This window comes from Ischnura elegans, chromosome 11 (genome assembly GCF_921293095.1).
Source record: "Ischnura elegans chromosome 11, ioIscEleg1.1, whole genome shotgun sequence".
Taxonomy (NCBI): Eukaryota; Metazoa; Arthropoda; class Insecta; order Odonata; family Coenagrionidae; genus Ischnura; species Ischnura elegans.
Window position 1 is genome coordinate 12,374,725 of NC_060256.1, and position 20,746 is coordinate 12,395,470.

The following is a 20,746-nucleotide window of genomic DNA, read 5'->3' on the forward strand; positions in this document are numbered from 1 at the left end:
TAGTTCTATCAATTTCAAGTGTTACCAAACGCCTCATCATGTGTACGTTTTGTAGGAATTCTATAATGCCCCCAAGCAAGAGTATTGATACCATCCTCACAGATGTATCTTTTATCATCAAATGGGTTTAAAGCGACTTTATTCATTTCTAATGTAAATATCTTATGTTTCCTACTTCTAATTACGTTCATTTTTCGAAATTCTGTCAAATTTTCGTATAAACATTTTGAATAATCATTAAAAGATAAGCATTTATTTATTACACATTTTGTTATACCTTTAGCTTTCTTTTTCTCCTTACTCCCGTCAACCTTGAAAGAATAAAGTTTACTTCTGAGACCAATAAAATGAGTCATAATATTTCCATCACATTCATCTTTAAATTTCCCCAACACCTTTTTATTTATTATTGAGTAACAAGGATGATCTTTGGAATAGTTTGACGTATCGAAAGATTCTAAATTTTCTAGTATATTTTTATATACATCATCTGTTTTTATTTCGTAAATAAAGCTGTCAGTATCCATGTAAGATAACTTGATGTTTTTATCATATTTGGGTAGCATTTCATGATAATGAAAATTATACATCAACGTCTTACTTAATTCTAATACACTAAATCCAGTAGAAATTGGTTTGTTCATTTTAATGCTTGTCCTTCTGAGGTGAACTGCTGCCAGTGACTTACTAAAGATTGTTCGATCCAAAAATTCAGATTTTGATATTAGTTTATCTAATCTTTTTTCGCTTGTTACTAATTCTAATCGAATTCTTTTTCTAACATCTTCCATCATTTTCCCGTATATTGCATTAGAAAGCAATTTGTAAAAATCTCTGTCAAAATCGTTGGATGCTGATTTTCTTTTTTCAGTATTTAGATCAATATATGACTTTAACCACGGTGATTGATTGAATTCAATTACTCGATGTACTTTAAGGAGTTTCATGCCTAGGGAAAGAGCCTGCTTAAGGTTTACATAATGAATTATATATTTAGTTTTATTTTCTAGTGTTGTTAAAAGTTTTTTATGCTTTCCACCGGGAGGAATTTTGTTTTCCGGACAAAGAGGTAGATCATTATGATTATCATGAAGAGAATCTGGATATGACAAATCAACCTCTAAAATGTATCCCACTTGACTATCATCTGGAATGTTTTTAACGATCAGATTATTTATTTCCTTGTCAGTTAACCACCTAAACTTTGAGTGAGGAAGTGGTCTTGACAATGCCCATCCATACAAGTTATTAGCATCTAGGTATATTAAATAATTAGATTCACAATCAGATTTAAAATTAGTCATATACCTATTGTTAGCCTCGCAGTATCTTTTAGAACACTGTGATATTCCACCTCGAATACCTTTCTCAATCATTAACAACATATCATAATCAGTTAAAAGTTCCAATTCGATGTCTGTATACTTTAGCATTGCGTCGAAACTTAAGCCTGGAGTAGTATAGTACCATGATGGATCAAGTTTATATGTGCCAATACATATGTTTCTAAAGTTTTCAAAGACATCTGCAAGAAGAGTTACGTCACTTTTTAGGTATACATCACTATAATCACCTAGCGTTTTACACTTAAAGGAAGACCATACATTCAATGCATGTGTGTAATCATCGTCTGATATACATTCATCAGTTAATCTGTTATAAAATTTTTCTTTACTCGGTAGAAAACAATCATCAAGTCTCTCAACACAATTGGTGTAATCATATGGATATACACCTTTTCGCGTAATTATATGAGCTAAATCACCAAATATTTCATTTGTGAATTTAAATTTTCTCAAGTTAGATACAAGTGTAGCTAATGATGCAGACATAAATCGAAACGTATCAACGAATCGAATTTTAAATTTTTTTTCTATTTTTTTTGCAAAAGAAATGTATTTTTCCTCAGTGCTTGGTATTACAAATATTTCTCTCATCATAGGCTAGCTCACGTACAATGAAATGACCATCGTAGGCTGACAAATTGTGTATAAATATGGGTAAAAAGTCTGGCATTTTATACTTTAAGTTACATAGTTTATGTGCTGGACCGCGATACCTTCCTGTCAAATGGTCATGATCTTTGACCCTATCTTTACCTAACTCTTTCTCACAAATGTGACAATTCACTGAGGTAAGAAATATACTTTCTTCTTCCTCAGTCAGCGGATTTATTGGGATAGTGTTCTTATATATTTCATAAATTTTCACTGCTTCGTCTTTTATTCTGTTAATGAATACTCGTGCTGCATTTGGTCCTCGATATAAAATCGGTTTTTGACAACCATCTGGTGTAACTAACATATAACAGAAACTAAATGGTTCATGCGTTTGAATAACATTCGTAAAGGATTCCTTTGGTGAAGGATTACAAGTGCTAACATCCTTTAAAAGACATTCAAAGTCTGCATAGATTACATAGGGTATGCGAAAAAAACGATTCAAATTTGTAAATTTTAAAATTTTGTTTTCTTCATCTGGCATTATAACTTTACTAGGCACACCTGTTCCCTTACAGAGAGCTTTATGTTCCATAAATTTTGTCATATCCCTAAAATGTATAAAGCAACGTTTGCAAATACTTATACTGTGGTGATGTTTTGTAATTTGCGATTTAATCAATTTATTGAAATTTTTAACCCAGCAATAATGTCCTGTCTTATCGTTTGTGATGTATAGCAAATCACGATGATCATCTAATTCTTCATCAACTATTTTCATTGGATACACATTGTTCTTTTCATCTAAACCAAAGAGATTAATTGAAATATTATTCATCCTCTCAAACTTGATGATGTCCTTTGGATCAACCGGATACTTGATACAATCCCAATTATATGCGTTTCGAAATTCATTATTATTGTAATTCCAAACAAGATTTGGATGATCTATAATGTTTTTGGACCAAATAGCATACTTAAAACAATAACGATCATTATTCTTTACATTTACAACTGATTTAGTATTTTTTATTTTAGCCGGTAATTCAATATATGTAGATCCGCGAAGTGGATTATATTTATTAATGCGTAATTCCAAACCAATCACTTCAGAAAGTGACCAACCAGAGCCTTTGGCTTGGAATTCAGATTTTTCCTTTAGTATTTTGGAAAACGCTTCATCTATTATTTCATCAATCATATCGATAAGTAAAACACGTGTATTAGGTGTTTTAAATGCCGTGTCAAGTTCTTCCTTTTCATTCTTACGAAATTTACAGATTAACACCAAATTAAATTTAATTGAATTGTTTTCAATAACTCCTTCGTTAAGTTTTTCAAATAATTTTTGTTTAATATCGTTTAGAAATGAAATAACATCTATACTGCTATTTTGCTCTGGTGTTATCCAAAACGTTTTAAGTCTGGACCGAATTGCGGATTGTATTTGATTAAAACCTCTACCAAGTTGAACTGTAACATAATGCCTATGCTCATTGGTGTTCTCATGAGGCATAGCCTCATCAATGCTGTAGAAGGTTTCACAATAAGTACAATATCGTCGACCTTTCAAAATGTCTAATCTAGCTTTTAAATTTCTGAAAGTTTCCAAATCATTAATTACATCGTTTTCAAAAATTATTCTTTCATTTATGCGTGTTAAGGCAAACTCAATTTCTTCTTCCGTATTATAGACCCCAGCTTGAAAATAATTAAGAATTTCCTCATTGTTTAACGATTGAGTAAGATTGTGTATATGGTTGGTTGTGTTATCGTGCGGTAATTCATCACTTAAGCAATAATACTCTTCGCAAGTTCTACAATATTGTCTGTTTTTAAAATTATCTATTAAGTTTTTCATATTTTGATAAGTTATTTTATCATCTATAGAATCATTATTAAATATTACATTATTGTGAATATCATTATGCGCTTGAATTAATTCCTCAATTGAATGGAAGAAACCAGAATTAAATTGATTAAAAATTTCTTGATTGGTTGACATTTTTTGTTTGCGTTTAGGTATGTTTGAATGTGAAACAGCCTGAAATAAGAATATTGCTATATATTATAACTGATGAGTATAACTTTCTAAATATATGGAAATTGATGGTTGTGTTCATAACGATCATTGTCACAATCAAAACCCATTTCGAATAAATATGCTTCTTCCTCCAAAATAACATGATATGTCACTAGATTGAATATATGTCTTGGTAAAGACTGGCAAAAAATCATAATGATATTATCTGTATTGTTCTGTACTACTCTATGAAAAACATATCCTTGTGTATCTTCATTGTTTGTGATACTATATGATTGTCTAACAATAACTTTCGATATTTTTTCCAAGCATAAATGAAACAATGTATTCATTGTAAATGTGATCTTTTTTAAGTTTACTGCAATGGAAAAGTAAAACATATCAAAATGTGTTTACTATTTCTTTCTCAATTAATATATATATCTGAATGGGAAGAACATTTAAGTAATATTTCAAGATCAATTTAATGTTATTCATCAAGAGAATATTATGTGAAATTTGGCTACAGCTTAAAGGAAGTGCAAAATTCGTTTTCATTTCTGCAAAATATATTATACTGTCTGTAATTTGTTGAATACATAATAAACGTAACGACTTCATAATTGCTTACCTCTAGTAGTGCGAAGAGACTGCAGAATAGGTACTGGACCAAGAAGCAAAATGGTGCACTCTGCTACAAAATGCGGTACTGATGTGTGACACAAGTAGCGTGAACATAGAGAACAACGTTTCTCTTGAGAAGCAAGGAGATGAAGAACTATGATCTGCACGCTAATCGTTAAAAATCAGAACTGTACTTTCCTTTGGAAACGCTGCTGTATTTATAAACGCATCCGATGTTAAAAAATAAAAATTTCTGGAGAGATGGAGTGTGGGTACATCATCCAGTTAAGACTTGATTCGCTCTCCAAGGAGGCTGGTGTATGCAACGTGATGTGGGAAAAGTTCAAGGCTAATGGGTGGAGGCGCTTTGCTCGGAGCGAAGACATGCTTGAAGGTGAACTTGAGGTGAACAGACTATGAACGCTGGAGCAGGTGGCTGACGTGAGAAAATGATAATAAATTTAAAGAAGGAATTTTCAAAGCTAAAGTGAATGCATGCTCCAAGGAGAAATTGAGGACGAGTATAATTCAAGGAGAGTCGAGCAGGTGTACATGATGTGAAAAAGCTCAAGGCTAACTGGCTGAGGACGCTTTGCTTGAAAGGTTAACACACGGTCCAAGGAGAAAATGAGGACGAGTATAATTCAAGGAGAGTCGAGCAGGTGTACGTGATGTGAAAAAGCTCAAGGCTAACTGGCTGCAGACGCTTCGCTTGAAAGGTTAACACATCTCCAAGGAGAAATTGAGGACGAGTATAATTCAAGGAGAGTCGAGCAGGTGTACGTGATGTGAAAAAGCTCAAGGCTAACTGGCTGAGGACGCTTCGCTTTAAAGGTTAACACACGCTCCAAGGAGAATCGGACTTGAGATAAAAAATGAAATAGCACTTACCTTACCGCGAACAGGGGAGTGGGATGAGGGTGAAGTGTGGTGTGAGTTGCCCGAAGATTTTGTATATAAGACGATCCTTTTCGAGGTTGCATCACAGCGTCTTACCGTCGTCCTCACCGTCGTGGTACACCTTGCAGTTTGCCTTAGACCGTCGTCACCGCAACTCCAAGCCTGCTTTCGCCGCACTTCCAGCCTGCAATTGTTCTCATCATCGTCGTACACCTTGCAGTTTGCCTTAGACCGTCGTCACCGCAACTCCAAGCCTGCTTTCGCCGCACTTCCAGCCTGCAATTGTTCTCATCATCGTCGTACACCTTGCAGTTGACTTCTACCATTGCCGCAGTTGATTCCTGCAATCCAATCCATAGTTCCAGCCTTCTAAATTGTAAGTAAGAAAATATTATTAATATCATTCATATGAGAATCATACAGATGTAATAGATTGACAATACATCAAGTTTCAAGTAAAAATGATAATATGATAATTCTTAAAAATACTTACTGAGATACAATATTACATTCAAACTTATGCTTTATTTTATAGACCATGAATACTAAACCGACGACTACCACCACTGCTGCTGGTACCTCACATGAACTGACTTACGCGACCGTGACGTCCCGTAAGGGTAGCAGCAGAGCAGCAGCAGCATCCGCCTCCACTGCCGGATCATCATCCTCCGTCATCTCGCCAGTGTTTGCATCGCTGATGAGATGTCAGGAGGAAAATTTGTGTGTGAAGAAGGAGAAGCTGGTAAAACAAATGAGATATCCGGTGGAAAGTTTAGAGAGCATAAACACGCAATACGGTGATGCACTAGTGGCACATTTTCTGTTCGATGGGAGGAAGAGGAAGCTCTTCCTCCCAAAATACTTTAAACTAACAAAAAAGGAGATAAGTGAATACAACTACTTTGAAGAGAAATTTTCAATTTACCTAGATGTGGATAATATCATTAAAATTGAAAATTGAAAAATAAAGATAACTTAAGTGATTGATTCTTGTGTCTTATTCATCAACAATGTAACCCTCAAATTTTCTCCTCGGATTTGGAAAAATATAAAAAATGCAAAAAAAAAAAAAAAATTTAAAAAAAAAAAAAAAAAAAAAAAAAAATTTCAAAAAAAAATTTTTATATTATTCCTAGACCTAGACCTAGACCTAGACCTAGGCTAGACCATGGCTACACCATGGCTAGATACGAGTTATTCTATGGTTGATATTATCGGTCAACGTTAAGGGGAGGTTAAGGAATCATTTCTGCTATCCCTACACAGTCTGGGATTGAACTATACAAGCTGTATATTCAACCTTTATGAGTATAGGTTAAGTATTTTATAGCATTCACTTAGCTAGCATAGCATATAGATCCGTTCATTATTCTCAACCTATTAAGCTATAGGTTGCTATGTAACATGCTTGATGAGCATAGCTTGATGAGCATAGCTTGATGAGCATAGCTTTAAGAGCATAGCTTTAAGAGCATAGCTTTAAGAGCATAGCTTTAAGAGCATAGCTATGAGAGCTTAGCTCTAGATAGGCGGATAAGTTCCACCAGTACTTCATTAGGAAGAGTAGGTACTTACCCGAGCTGCAACTGGTGATTCCAACGAAGTCCTCAGTCCTCCCCCTTTGGGGAGGGTGGTGGGCCCGAAGGCCCAGGTGAAGTGATTCCAGCGTATGCTGCACGGCTATTTATACGAATCTTAAAGAGGCCAACACCCAACTTCTCCTCATTTCCCCCACTATACGTCTTACCCCTTACGTACCAACCGCTAATATTACATTCAATCGCTGACTGAGATACCAACCCATGCATGATATATATTTGAACGCGGGAAAATTTAAATTTCAGAATTTTCGTGCATTTATAATTTTTATAATTTATTTTTCGTGATAAGTTACAACACTATCGTCATGTGTAATGTATTGACTTAAAGTACATTCTTATATCTTTCTAAAACATAATTTGTCGAGTGATCAATTATCCCAGTTGACTAGATAAAGGCTAGGCAATGTTGATGAGGAGGCAGAAAAATTTCAGAATTAAAAGAACTAAATTGTTTCCACTCTATATATGAATATAAATGTAATTTATTTTTTACTTTTCGTAAACGGCAATTAAATATCTTCCATCTCACATCATTTTTTAATTAATTTATTAATTTATAACTAGATGAAATTAGGAAAAATATCTTAATCGTAAAAAGTTTCTAGATTTATTTATTGTGAACATGATATTATGCAGATGTGTGAGGGTGACAGTATTATTTTAATACATCAGTTGCTTACCTCACCCTTCACATTTATTACATATCCTCAGCAATGTGTGGTTACATAGATAATTGATATTTCAGAGGAAATATTCACAATACAATTGTACTGACTGCCTCTCCATCAGGAGATCGGTACCCCCAAGGTAAGCCTCGGGATGTCTCTGCAGAGCGGCTGTTCTGGTGTTCATGGTGACGACGAATGAGCTCGCATCCTCCTGTACTCGCTTATATATGGTAGCTTCCCCACACCACTTGAACCTTGATTGGTTCGTCGACTTCGTGGGGGTGGGTTGGGCGGAACCTCCCGTCCCACTTTAACCTTGACGAGTTCGTCGATTTTGTGGGGGTGGGGTGGGCGGAGAGTCTAGACGTTCAAGGTCACGGGGGAGTGGGATGAGTGGGGTCAATGACTCCCCCAGAATGCCCATTTCTCACCTACTATCGCCTTTATTTATTTCAACAACGCCTTGGCAACCCAATATATTCACAATCCGAAGTTTGACATTAAAGCAGCAATTATATTCGCCAAATTTTGCGTTTGAGTCCCTACATAGACAGTTTTTCTATCCACTTCCTCAGTCTGCCATCAGTGGATTCCAGGCCGTGATGTAACGCGCGCACGCTCCGTCACGTGTTTTTAAACAGTCGATGAAGATTATTTTTAAAGACTCATATCTCAGCTATAAAACATTATTCATCCGCGAAATTTTCGGCAAGTACATTTGAGGTAAGGGTCTTATTATTCTAGTACTTTTAAAAAAGTTTGCATGTTCCCCATTGGTTTATATTTGAAGTTGAAATAATTTGCTGCGCATTTAAAAATGTACGAACAAATGTCCGAAAAAATGTACCGTGTAACCACCTACTCGTGGATCTTGTCCATGAGAATGTACAAGAATCTGTTCAGAAAACCATTCAGAAAAATGTACAGATTCTTGTACATTCTAATGTACCGTGTAACCAGGCCTTTAAACCGGTCTGAACTCAGATCATGTAAGAATTTAAAGCTCGAACAGACCTATTAATTAAGCTACTGCACCTAATTATTATCTTAATCCAAAATCGAGGTCGCAACCCTTCCCGTAAATATGAACTCTGAGGGAAGATTACGCTGTTATCCCTAAGGTAACTTAGTCTAAGGAATTGTCCCACGAATCGCACCTAAATGTGATGACAATTTCTTGTTTGCTATCAATTCCACTTCTTATACTCCAGCCGCGAATTCCTTTCTCGCCGCTGTGATGTGATGATAGTCCTTCGCCGTTAGGCCGCTTTTCCACAGTCTCGCTGCGAACGCTCGTCTTTTTTTTCCTTGGACTGTGGGTACCGGGGTCCCTCGCTACGAGGCGTTCGCGTCGCACAATTCGACGCGAGCCGTGGCCGTGCGCTTGTCGGTAAAATAGCAGTGCTCAAAGGTTCCTCGCCCCGTGCTGTGCGTAAAGTGGACGGATACCCAGTGGCGGCTTGTCCATATAAGAACTCTCGGACGCCGCCCCTCCCAAAGACTTGAAAAAGGAAAAAAATTAAATACACATTAAATTATAATCATACATCTAATTAATCAAGGTGTTTTTTTCAATCGCATGCATCGAAAAAGTAGGATAAACACGCAAAAATAGCGCGAGAAGTTTTAATTTGTAGCCGTGGGGCGCTGGCCAGAACGTCCAAATCCATATTAACGTACAGTTAAATGATATGGTGGTAGTGGTGGGGGCTGCTCTTGCTATGACGCGTCTAAGCTTGTGCCTTGTGGGAGTCTTTGGACGCCGTCCGAGCATGCGCAGAGCGACGTATCTAGGGAGTTGACACCGCCGCGACGCCCGGTGGCCGTATAATCTTGGTGTGTTGCAGAATACCTTGTTTTGGTGACCACTTGACTTATTATTTGTAAATTGTTTTAATGTTAATAGGCCTAGTTGTAGTTGAGTTAATCGAGTTAGTGATTGTTAGTGTTTTTGTGTTGGTGATTGTTTTGTGTACTAGTAGACTCTAGATTGATTGAAAAACTCATTAAAATACACAAAATATTGAAAAATATTAATGGTGGAGTATGCCCCTCCCTGCATTTGACTCACGAGCCGCCACTGTGGATACCTGTGACGTCTGCCTCGTACCATGACAGCACACAATTCTGAACTGCAAACCAACGAACCTCCACAACGAAACTGTCACCATGGATAATGACGTCTTGATAGGACAATAAGATAGTTTCCTTCATCAAAAGGAAACGAAATAAAGTCATTGATTGCGACTCCTTACCCACCAGTAGTGTAGTCATAATATAGGTACCAATTCTTTGGTTTTACAAATTCCAGTTTAGACGAATGTTAATGGTAAATTTTAACCTCATTTAAAAAAGGCCGGTTTGGCGCCCATGCGATGCCACTCCACGAGACGTCACAGGGACCTAGTTTCTATACGAGTAGGTAGGAGTTTTACATCGTCTAAGATTACCAATGCATGCATGAGGCACAGAGCTCAGGGAAACATCTCTTAATAAATACCCATTAAAACTGGCTAAGATCGGAAAGTTTCCTTCGTTTGATGTGGTAATAATAATCCTTATTTAAGCCAAGCGCTAACTGCTAGCCGGGTACTCCGCCACCTGCTAGCAGCCTGCGTCGTATCAGCGCTCAAAGCCTCGCCCCAAGGTCACCTCACACGCCGGCAGCTGGAACTAGAAATACGGCACACTGGATTTTCCCAGCATTCATAATTAGCCGTCGTGTTTTCGTGCACCTGAATATTTTCACTTTTCATTAAATCGCGAAAAATAGATATTGTCATTTAAAAATCTAAAAGCGTGAAATACGTACTCCAGGAGTAACAATCTTTCGATTTGGGCAATAAAAAATAATACGGAACCACCCTATTAGTGAAGTGTAATGAAACTAAACGTTTAATGTGGGGCTCGAAACACCCTGAATATTATGATAAAAAAACAAGAGAGAAGACTTGTGGCGGCAGCTAGTTACACGTTTCTAAACGTCAAAGACTTATTGTATTTACTATGAATTCGGGTGATTCGCAGTGAGCATTCGTGGTTACAAACTATACTGAAGAGCGCGTGCCTCACCCTGAGTCAGAAAATACGCATTCGCAGTGAACAGCCTCGCACTGTGGATACCGGCCTAAGCGTCGCTCTATATTATTCCGTCTGCGGATGGCGATTTATTTTATTTTTCCATTCAATTCGTGCGAACCACTTCGACTTCTAACACTATGCGTGCCATTGCCATAATATATTACGTCCAGCTAATCCTTCTGAGGATTGTCTATGAAAGTAATATTACGTCCATCTGTTTTATTGTCTTTGTTTGCGTGAAGCTGTGATATTTCGCCCATGGTACTTTTCCAGTTTACTGCTTAGTGGTTCTGTCTTTTCAAAAATCAACTGCTCGATGGAAAAAGAGTTCTTTTAATGTCTTCAGGACGAAAAGTCCTCTGTAGCTACCGGCACCCTTATCTCAGCCTACTTTGTGTGAAAATTCTTTGGAGGATAGAACCGTTCATTGAGGGTGCAGTGACCCTTTTTGTCATCCAGGATTTATAATGCTTTGCTTGGAACAATGCTTTTTTATGATTTCCTTGCTTTAAATAGTTCAAATTGAGCGTAATAAAAAACTTATTAAGCATGTTATGGTGGTACATCATATGTTGCAACTTTTTTTATTTTTCAAAAACAGTAGGTTTTCATTGTTACTTTATATATATTTCAAAATTAGCAATAAATGTTGTTCACCTCATTCATAAAGAAGAGAAAAGTCCATTTTTACTGAAATACACATCGTTATAAATATATTTTTGATGCTAAATTTTGAAAAAATTTACGAATTTAGTAAAAATGGCTGGATTTTTCAGTAGGGCTTTGGAATTAGCAGCCGTAACTCAAAGTGTTAATAATCACCGATAAATCAATTAGATAACCGTGGATAGCTTCTGACTTATCCATTTACACATTCGTAACCCATTGAATCTGCTAGTCCCAGCGGCGCCAACTGCATGGGGCCTCAGGGGGCCCGAACCCCCCCAAAAATTCGTTACAGATGTGAGGAAAAAATGTGTCAGGCTGGTCAATTTTCCCCGTAGTGTCCAGATATCGAGATTCGAGTTATCAGGGTTCTAATGTTGATCATATGACTGTTCTAAAGAGCTTAAAAAACTTAAAATTCACTACTTATAAAATTTACCGGGGCAAGGTCCTCGGTGTGGGCCCCCCTCAATATTTTTTGTAAGTCGGGACCCCTGGCTATTCCACTGTCTTGTTCTCTCAGAAGAAATCTTTCTGTGGTCTTACGAAGTAGTGGCGCAGCGAGGGGGGGGGGGGTTTGGGGGAGAAACCCCCCCCCTCAAGAGCTCAGAGAAATTTTTAAGTTTAATCTATTTCACATAATTAGATTGATGTTACCACTAGAATAGTGAAAAGATTACCATAAAATATCCCTCACAAAGTCGTAAAACTCACCATTTTGAACCATTTATCTTTAAAATTCCGCAATTTATTAATCTCGCACTTACCGCTTATCTTGGTGGGTATTCTAGACCCCCACACACCCCGGTATTAGTTGCACCTCAACCGCCACCCCCCCCCCCCCCCCAGCCTTAATTCCTAGCTGCGCCCCTGTTCCGAAGGGGAATGTTGAGGAGATGATCAGGTATTTTCGTTTCGCTGAGGCACATGAAGGAGAATCCAAAGGAAGGCTTCCAATGATAATTATAATGATTTATAATAATTTGTACTGTTGCCAAGGAGGGCTGTTGTTTTGTTTTCAGGTATCCAAGAACGAGACTGTGATTGTTAAGGGCCTTTCTTAATGGCCATTAATAAATTCATTAGATAAACATGGACGTCTTCTGACTTCTAACCGTCTCCGCATGCATAGGCCATCTAATCAGCCAGTCGAATCTATTTTTCTCTCAGAAGAAATCTTTCCGTTATCTTCCGAGGTGGATGTTGAGGAGATAATCCGATATCAGGTATTGCCGTTTCGTTGAGTCACATGAACGAGAATTTATAGGAGCTTTTAAGAACTATGTCGTTTTAGATGATATGTAGACACCCACGAGCCCAATTTAACGGTGAAAACTAGGAAGGACGGTACTCAAAGAAAACTGCCTTCTTTGACTTTACGATGCAAAGATTGTGTCTTAATGTCGGCGTCAAAATTGTGTGCAGCATATGCCTTTAGAAACAGCCTGTTGACTAAGTTTGTTATGTAGCCAGGTGGGTAAGGGATGATTACCGGCCGATAGTCTCAGGTTCGTTTCTCGGAGTCGACATTTTTTTCACAATTTGTTTCTACTATTCATTTCACAGAAGCCTGCTATTCAACATCATTTTCATGATTTTCACAGAAAATTTTGTTTTTCCGCGTTAAAATATTTTGTTAGCCATACGGAAGAGCCCGCTGTTTTCTTAAGTCAGTGCACGGGAGAGAACCAACCTCCTAGCATCACAAAATCCAACGAAATTGTAACATGACGTTATATTACTTGCCGTGAAATCGCCGAAGACGTTTAATATTTTGTGCGTTCTGTATGTCCCATCACGAGATTAAATTGTTAATCGTAAGAAAATATACCCCTGCGTATCGGCCTATTTACGAGAGAAAGTAAAAGTTCTGGCGGTGGATTTTTTAATATACCATGAGCTGCACATTTATTCATGTAGTATTAAACATTTGACATCATCATCACCGGTCAACAATCCTAGGATTGTTTTGACGCAGCTATACACTCAATTGTTTTATCAGCTAATCTTTTCATACGTATTCCTTCTCTTTCACATCCTTCTAACCTTTTTCCTTCTTGCCATCTACTTTTCCCATGGCAATTGTTCAGGGATGCCGACTTACAAAAAAATTTGGGGGGGCCCAAACGGGGGATCTTGCCCCGGAAATTTTATGAGTAGTCAGTTTTAAGTTTTTAAGCGTTTAAGAAGAGTTATTGCATTTCCTATTTCAGTCGTCCCCTTAATGCATGGCAGGAAGGCTTTCTTCTGGTCGCTGAGGTCGTTTGTGGATGAGTTCGAGGCTTCTGCGGTGTTGTTTTTGATTTCATTTTCTTTTTGATGACTTCATTAAGAGTGCGAGAGATACCTCTGTCGTCGAATCCATTTCCCCGTAGAATGGCCTCTAGCTTCCGTCTCTCTTCGGCAAAGTTTTTTCTGGTCACTTATCGTGTAGGAGCGGTGAATCAAAGTGTTTACCTCTCCATTTATTTGCACTGGGTGATGGTGAGATAAAGCGTGCAGGTACCGATTTATTGCTGTTGGTTTTCGATACAATGTATGCCCAAGTGTTCCATCCGTCTTCTTTTCCACAAGAACGTCCAAGAATGGAAGTTTTCCGTCTTCCTCCACCTCTACTGTAAACTTTATGTTGTCGTTGATCCCGTTCAAATAGGTATAGAATTCTTGAAGCTTTTCCTTGCCGTGTGTCCAAATTATAAAAATGTCGTCGATATATCTTACCCAAATCTTAAGGCTTGTGGGCGGTGGTCTGAATTGCTGTTTCTTCTATGCGTTCCATAAATATGTTTGCAATTGCTGGGGGAAGAGGGGAACCCATCGCTACTCCAGACGTCTGTTGATAAAAATTATTCCTCCAAAAAAGTGCTCTTAAGGCAAATCTCTGCCGGCTTGGCGATGATATCTCCGAATCTGTCTTTGATGACATTTACTGCCTCGTCACAAGTAATATATTTGTGAAGAGCGATGTCACGTCAAAGCTGACTAAGATGTCTTCTTTTTTTGACCTGGATTCCACTAATAATCCGAAGAAAACGTTGAGAGTTTTTCACGTATGATTTCGCCTCTTCTACTGCGGGCTGTAAAATCGTATTTCGCTAATTTATATGCTGGTGAGTCAATGGCGCTGACAATGGGCCTAAGGGGCACTCCTTCCTTATAAATGTTTGGCAGGCCGTAGATACAAGGAGTTTTCGGATCCTGTGGGTTGATTCTTCTTCTTTCGGCGGGATCCGGTACACAAGTCTTTATTTCTGTCACTATCCTTTTGTATTGGGAGGTTGGGTCTCTGTCGATCTTTTGATAAGGTCCTTCCGCAAGTCGTTCTTCCATCTTCTTATCATATTCTTCTTTCTCTAGGACGATAGTCGCCTTGCCTTTGTCTGCTGGTAAAATCACGATGTTGTCATTTTCTTTCAATTTTCGAAGGGCTTCTCTCTCCGCCATGGCGCATGGGCGATTGCATCCCCCACTTCTTTGCCAAAATAGTTAGGCATAGAGTCGATCACTTATCTTGTTTGTTAAAGTTACGCTGTGGAACAAATTGATTCCGGAAGTGGTTACAGAGTGGCCCCATGGGGGCGTTGAAAACATCCTTCATTGTCCTGAATTTTTCCATCGTTTGATGGATTACAGCAATCTATTTTGTTACCTGATTAGAATTACGAGAACACATAACAAATATTGAAAACAAATTGATTTGTGAATTGCAAGCATGAAATGGCAAAAAACATTTGGCATATAACCTAATGTATTGATTAATATTGATATTCACCAATAGGTTAAAAAAAAAACTTAATTAAAATTACAACATCATTTTTATTTATTTTAGGGTGAACAAAGACAGCCATTTTCCAGGAGTAAAAAGATCGTGCGGTTATCTTAAGCAATAAGAAAGATGACACAATCAAGATGATACAAGATGTTTCAATGACATCGGAAGGCGTGTTTGCAGCTGATGGATCTCCTATGAAGTAGATGGTTTTCAGTGATGAGCAGAAGGCTGCTTATCGCTGAGGTTATATTTTATTATAATTTAGTTATTCTGATTCATGCTGTTAATATGCTATGTTTTTCCCTACAGAATTCATCGGATGATAAGCTAATTAGGAATGTTATATGTACCGCGGTATGATGGTAAAATGAAGTCTCTCTCTTTGATGATTGTAGTTCAAGAGGGACGACTTGGTATTATGAGGTATGAGTTGAATTCAGCTCTTGGTTAAAATCGGATCCGATGAGGTTATTATATGGTTATAGACCCATGTAGTAAATGGGTATTCTTATGAGAATTCTCATGAACGGAAAGTTCACAAAACAGCAACTTGAAAAGAGTGAAATCTTAAAAAGGCGCCATAAATACAAAAGGTATCAAAAGTTGCAAATAAAACAGGCCTAAAATACAAAACTTAAGTTGGGACGGATAAAGGTATCTACCATGTTGAGTAATTTTTAATGTGTGAATAGGTTTTTCTTTGTTTTGCGATGCATTTTTGGGTTACATGTATACTTGTATCTCATGTTCATGAGCACTAATCAGCTCTGTTACAGGATGAAAGAGAGAATACAACGATGAGATCTCGAAGAAAGAAAGCGATACGACATGCGTGCGTACATGGCTTGTTATCCGATGCGTTGCGTATTTAGCGAAAATTGCGTTTTGATCGTACGAACGGCGAAAAGATTGGAGTGATTCGTGTGTCCTCCACTTTTAGGAGGAGAAGAAAGAAGACAACAAAAGAAGAGGACATCGCGAAGAATAAAACGAAGGAATTAGAGTGGATTTTGGGCTTTTTGGGCCGTGATCATTGCGTCGAGTAAGGCTAGGGTTTTTAGCATGCGTTATTTTGGTTTTTTTTGTGTCGAACCGAGGTTTTACATGCGCTGTAAACCATTGCAGTGTACGGGGATGATACTGTGTCATTTGATTGGAAAGTGGTAATTTCCTCCTTATGTCACGGTGACTTCCCGTGCATTGTAGTCGGGCGTATGCGATTCCTTTGGGGAAGGGTCATTTATTTTCCTTGTATGTACTCTCTCCCTCTCACCCCAGGGTGTAGGTCATCAGAACTTCACGTGAAGAAGTGCCAGCTTCAAAACTAGGTTAGCTTTTGGGCCATTATGGCTATGAATCATAGTGTCGAGTAAGGCTAGGATTTTTAGCTTGCGTTAATTTTAGTTTTTTTTGTTGAACCAAGGTTTTGCGTGCGCTGTAAACCATTGCAGTGTACGGGGATGATACTGTGTCACTTGGATGGAAAAGTGGTAATTTCCTCCTTGTGTCACGGTGACTTCCCTTGTATTGTAGTGCGGCGTATACGATTCCTTGGGGGAAGGGTCATTTATTTTCCTTGTATGTACTCTCTCCCTCTCACCCCAGGGTGTAGGTCATCAGAACTTCACGTGAAGAAGTGCCAGCTTCAAAACTAGGTTAGCTTTTGGGCCATTATGGCTATGAATCATAGTGTCGAGTAAGGCTAGGATTTTTAGCTTGCGTTAATTTTAGTTTTTTTTGTTGAACCAAGGTTTTGCATGCGCTGTAAACCATTGCAGTGAACGGGGATGATACTGTGTCACTTGGATGGAAAAGTGGTAATTTCCTCCTTGTGTCATGGTGACTTCCCTTGCATTGCAGTGGGGCGTATGTGATTCCTCGGGGGAAGTTTTATTATTATCCTTGTATGTACTTACCCGCTCTCTTCATAGGCTGAAGATATTCCCTTGGCCGAATATATGAACACTTCTGAAGATTGAGACCTTCAGTTAACTGAGAAAATGATCTGAAGATAAATCAACCAGGAATTTCTTCTCATGGAAATCGGTAAGAATAAAATTTTTAATGTATTTCTCTATTTCTCTCTTTGATGTTGTTATGGTTTTTGTATTTTATCACATCGTCAGATTAATGGTATAATGTTTTGTGGACGAGTAGTATTTATAATTTCTCCCATGAACTATTAAGATCTTCAATTTGTTAAGCAATTCACATGCGATCTATCTCTATTTTCTCAGTTGAGTGCCAATTAAAATTGATTGCCCCAAAAATCGATGCTTACATTTCAAAATGGCATGCAGGCCTATTCAACATGAGTTATTGACAAGCTATTACTATTTCAATTTTTTTAATGTATCCAATTGTGTTTATATTTTTTTAAATTCGTAATGCATATTACACCATTTTAAAAATATCCGAATCATCCCCAGCTATTTCTGCGTCTATGATAAGTGACATCTTATATTTTCTGAGATTAATAATGCATTTAAATGAATTCCTTTTGTTCAAAGATCTTTTTTCCTCGGGTCACAGGTATACGTCATGATCAGTTTTTTTTAACTTTTTGGAGCCTTTTTTGAATGCTCAACCTCTGCATTCATCTGTGCAATCAATTATCCATATTCGTGATTTATTTCCATTCCTTATTTAATAAATCGACTCTTTCCTAAAAAAATTCCAAAAGTTTTCATTTGTCTGAATATAACTTTTTTATGTTTGTATATATATTTGAATACCTTTGTATGCGTAGATTACACTTATCCTGTTGGCTACTCAAAATAACTATTCATTGGAAATGACTTTTAAATCACTTTAACACACACCTTTTCAATTTTACACCGAGATTAATTCAACTCCCTTTTCTCTCTCTCCTCAGCTACAAGTCATCGCTGATGATCATGGAGTAAGCTGGTGGGAAAATGGCGCTAATCCGGAATGTAATACTGTACTGACATCACACCAAAAGGTAAGGAAATCGTTCTGATACGCCTTTTTCTGCGTGTCCGTTAATTATTTCAAAAGTGTGCTATGTGAACATCTTTAAAAAAAGTGAAACAAGATACTTCTCTTCTCATTAAATGCTTTAATATTATTTTTGTTACCCTTGTTCGTTGTGGTATATTGCAATTGATCTGCTGCCTTTGAAACGAGACTTAAAGTGCTGCAGGCAGTAAGGGATTTTTATTCGGAGACCTAACCATTTCCTCAATTTTCGTCGTTTCTTTTAGAGTGCAGGGAAAGGAGAATAAATTAATGAAGTATTAATATTTTTAAAAAAATGAAATCATTATTCCGATCTCTCCAACTCTTCTATAGCGTCCCTTACGGTTACCGTTAATTTCAGTATTTTTCATTCAGCCAGGGTGGATATCCGAAATTCAGCCCAATATAAGTTTGGTAATAACTCTCTCAGATGAATCAATTTTTGCTGGAAATTAGCATTGAACGATGAAGAGTACACATTTTCATTAAAAATTCTCTATTTTTTTCTCAGTATTTTTCCATACTTTAAAAAAAATATAAGACCGGCAGCCTTTAAAAATAGTTCATCAAGTTCGCTGCATGCTCTTCTGATTTCTTTAAAATTTCCCTTCGATGTCTCATAAATAAAAAAGGAATAATTTTCACAAAACCATTGTCGCATGTGATTTTAAAGCCGTTCCTCCTCCGTTTTATCAAAGTTGTCAATTGTTGTCCAATCGTACGAGTATTACTTCCAGCTTTGTGATATTAGAATGACAAAATATGTATACGTGATTGTAATTTGATCTGGAGAATTGAATTCTTTGGAGTACCTGACCGAAAAGTCTAGTAGTTATGTGAATAGATAATTTAAGGTGCTCATTGATAGATTTTTTGTTTTGGTTAAGAAGAAATTTCGTTGTAGCTTCATTTGGCATCAAACTCATTAATGGTGCCATAAATGGGCATAATTTAATGGACAAAAATGGGATGTCTCTATCAATTTTTGAAATCACACGACGGGAGAAGATACGATTTAACTCTAAATAACTTATAAAATTTAATATTATTTCGTAAAATATTGGACAGGAAAATATTTAACAACGCCTTTCACACCATCTAATTTTTGGCAAATTCAAAATGTTAAGTTCATTGATAATGGTATCCAGAAATTTTTAACGAATAAAATTAACAATTACACAGTAGTTGGACAATAAAAATTAATATTAATTTCCATAAAAGTCATATTTTTCATATCCGTTTCATCCAAGATGATGATTTATGCCTCGTGTTCTTAGGAAGAAATGATTTTTCGTGCACAAAATCTTATTTGCTTCAATTGACTATTGCGCAAACTACGCGACTACAGGTGAATTTGGAAGTATCGCGATGTTCACATTCTTTTGTTTTGTATGTCTTTTTGGTGGAATTTGATTTTTTTGTAATATTATCATGAGAATGTATTGATTATCATATTTTACCACTACGTATCAGTGAATCTTATTTTTTTCAAATCGGTACGTTCCAAGTTTTGTTGTTTAGTACTTTGAAAATTGCAAATTATTTATTTTTTCAAGCTTTAAAAATGTCAGTTAATCCTTTCATGCGTCAATTTTATTTTCTACTTCGCTATATGAACCCTGAAGTCTTGGCGAATCTATGAATATTATAGCTGAAATTTCCCCTATCATTGTACAATCCATTTCTATTTAATCCTGAAGATGTTTTTTTTACGCTTCCTTAAAGATATCCTGCAATCCCCTTCAGATGAAAATTAGTTTTTCCAAATGATTTTCGGTGATTCTTTTACTCTTGTCTCCGTTTTGCTTGTGTTTCCAAGAATGATAAAATTAATATTTTTAGATAACATAAACTTTAGGCAGGAACCTTATATTCAGCAACTACCCGGACTAAGTTTTTCCGTTATTTCTTGAACTTAATCATGTGGGTCAAATCCTTTTTTATTTACAATTATGTTCTTATTCTTTAGAATTTGTTTATTTCAAGTATAATAACCTTTGTGCCGTACAAGGTGACCTTTCTTTCTCATGGATGAGTACATAGGATAATCTGTTTTATTAGCAGGAGGAGAAAGGGAGGCAGCTTGCAATGATGGACATTGAAGAAGGAGATTTAGGAATGAAATAAACGTGGAATGCCTTACATCCAATGGCATTGACTCAGGAACTCAGCAATTATGAAGAAGGAAACGAATTGTGTAGATTCATTACTGAAGAACTGAAGAGTCAAGAGATGAAGACACGATAGGAACATATGACCCATTTGAAGATTCAAGAGATGAAGAATGGCGGCGATCAGAAGTCTGAAGATTTAGATTATATTTTGCTTCGCATATTTGTGTCTATTTCGATAGTATATGTGCCTTTTGTATTTTTTGATGAATTTGATTTAATTTGTGTTTTAATGATTGAATTGGATTTAGTTTGTGTGTGAGAATGGTATTTAGTTTATATGTGTATATGAGAGTAATTGAGTCAGTGTGTGAT

At 36.9% G+C, this 20,746-nt stretch overlaps 1 protein-coding gene across 1 annotated transcript; it reads right to left on the bottom strand.

The window, feature by feature from the left end:
• Nucleotides 1-4,411: 4,411 nt before the first annotated feature.
• On the bottom strand, nt 4,412-6,550 carry LOC124168417. The gene is made up of 2 exons (XM_046546638.1): nt 6,086-6,550; nt 4,412-5,856 (listed from the first exon to the last, which is right to left on the bottom strand). The coding sequence occupies exons 1-2, from the start codon at nt 6,163-6,165 to the stop codon at nt 5,622-5,624; spliced, it is 315 nt and encodes a 104-aa protein (XP_046402594.1). The 5' UTR covers nt 6,166-6,550; the 3' UTR covers nt 4,412-5,621.
• Nucleotides 6,551-20,746: the final 14,196 nt, after the last annotated feature.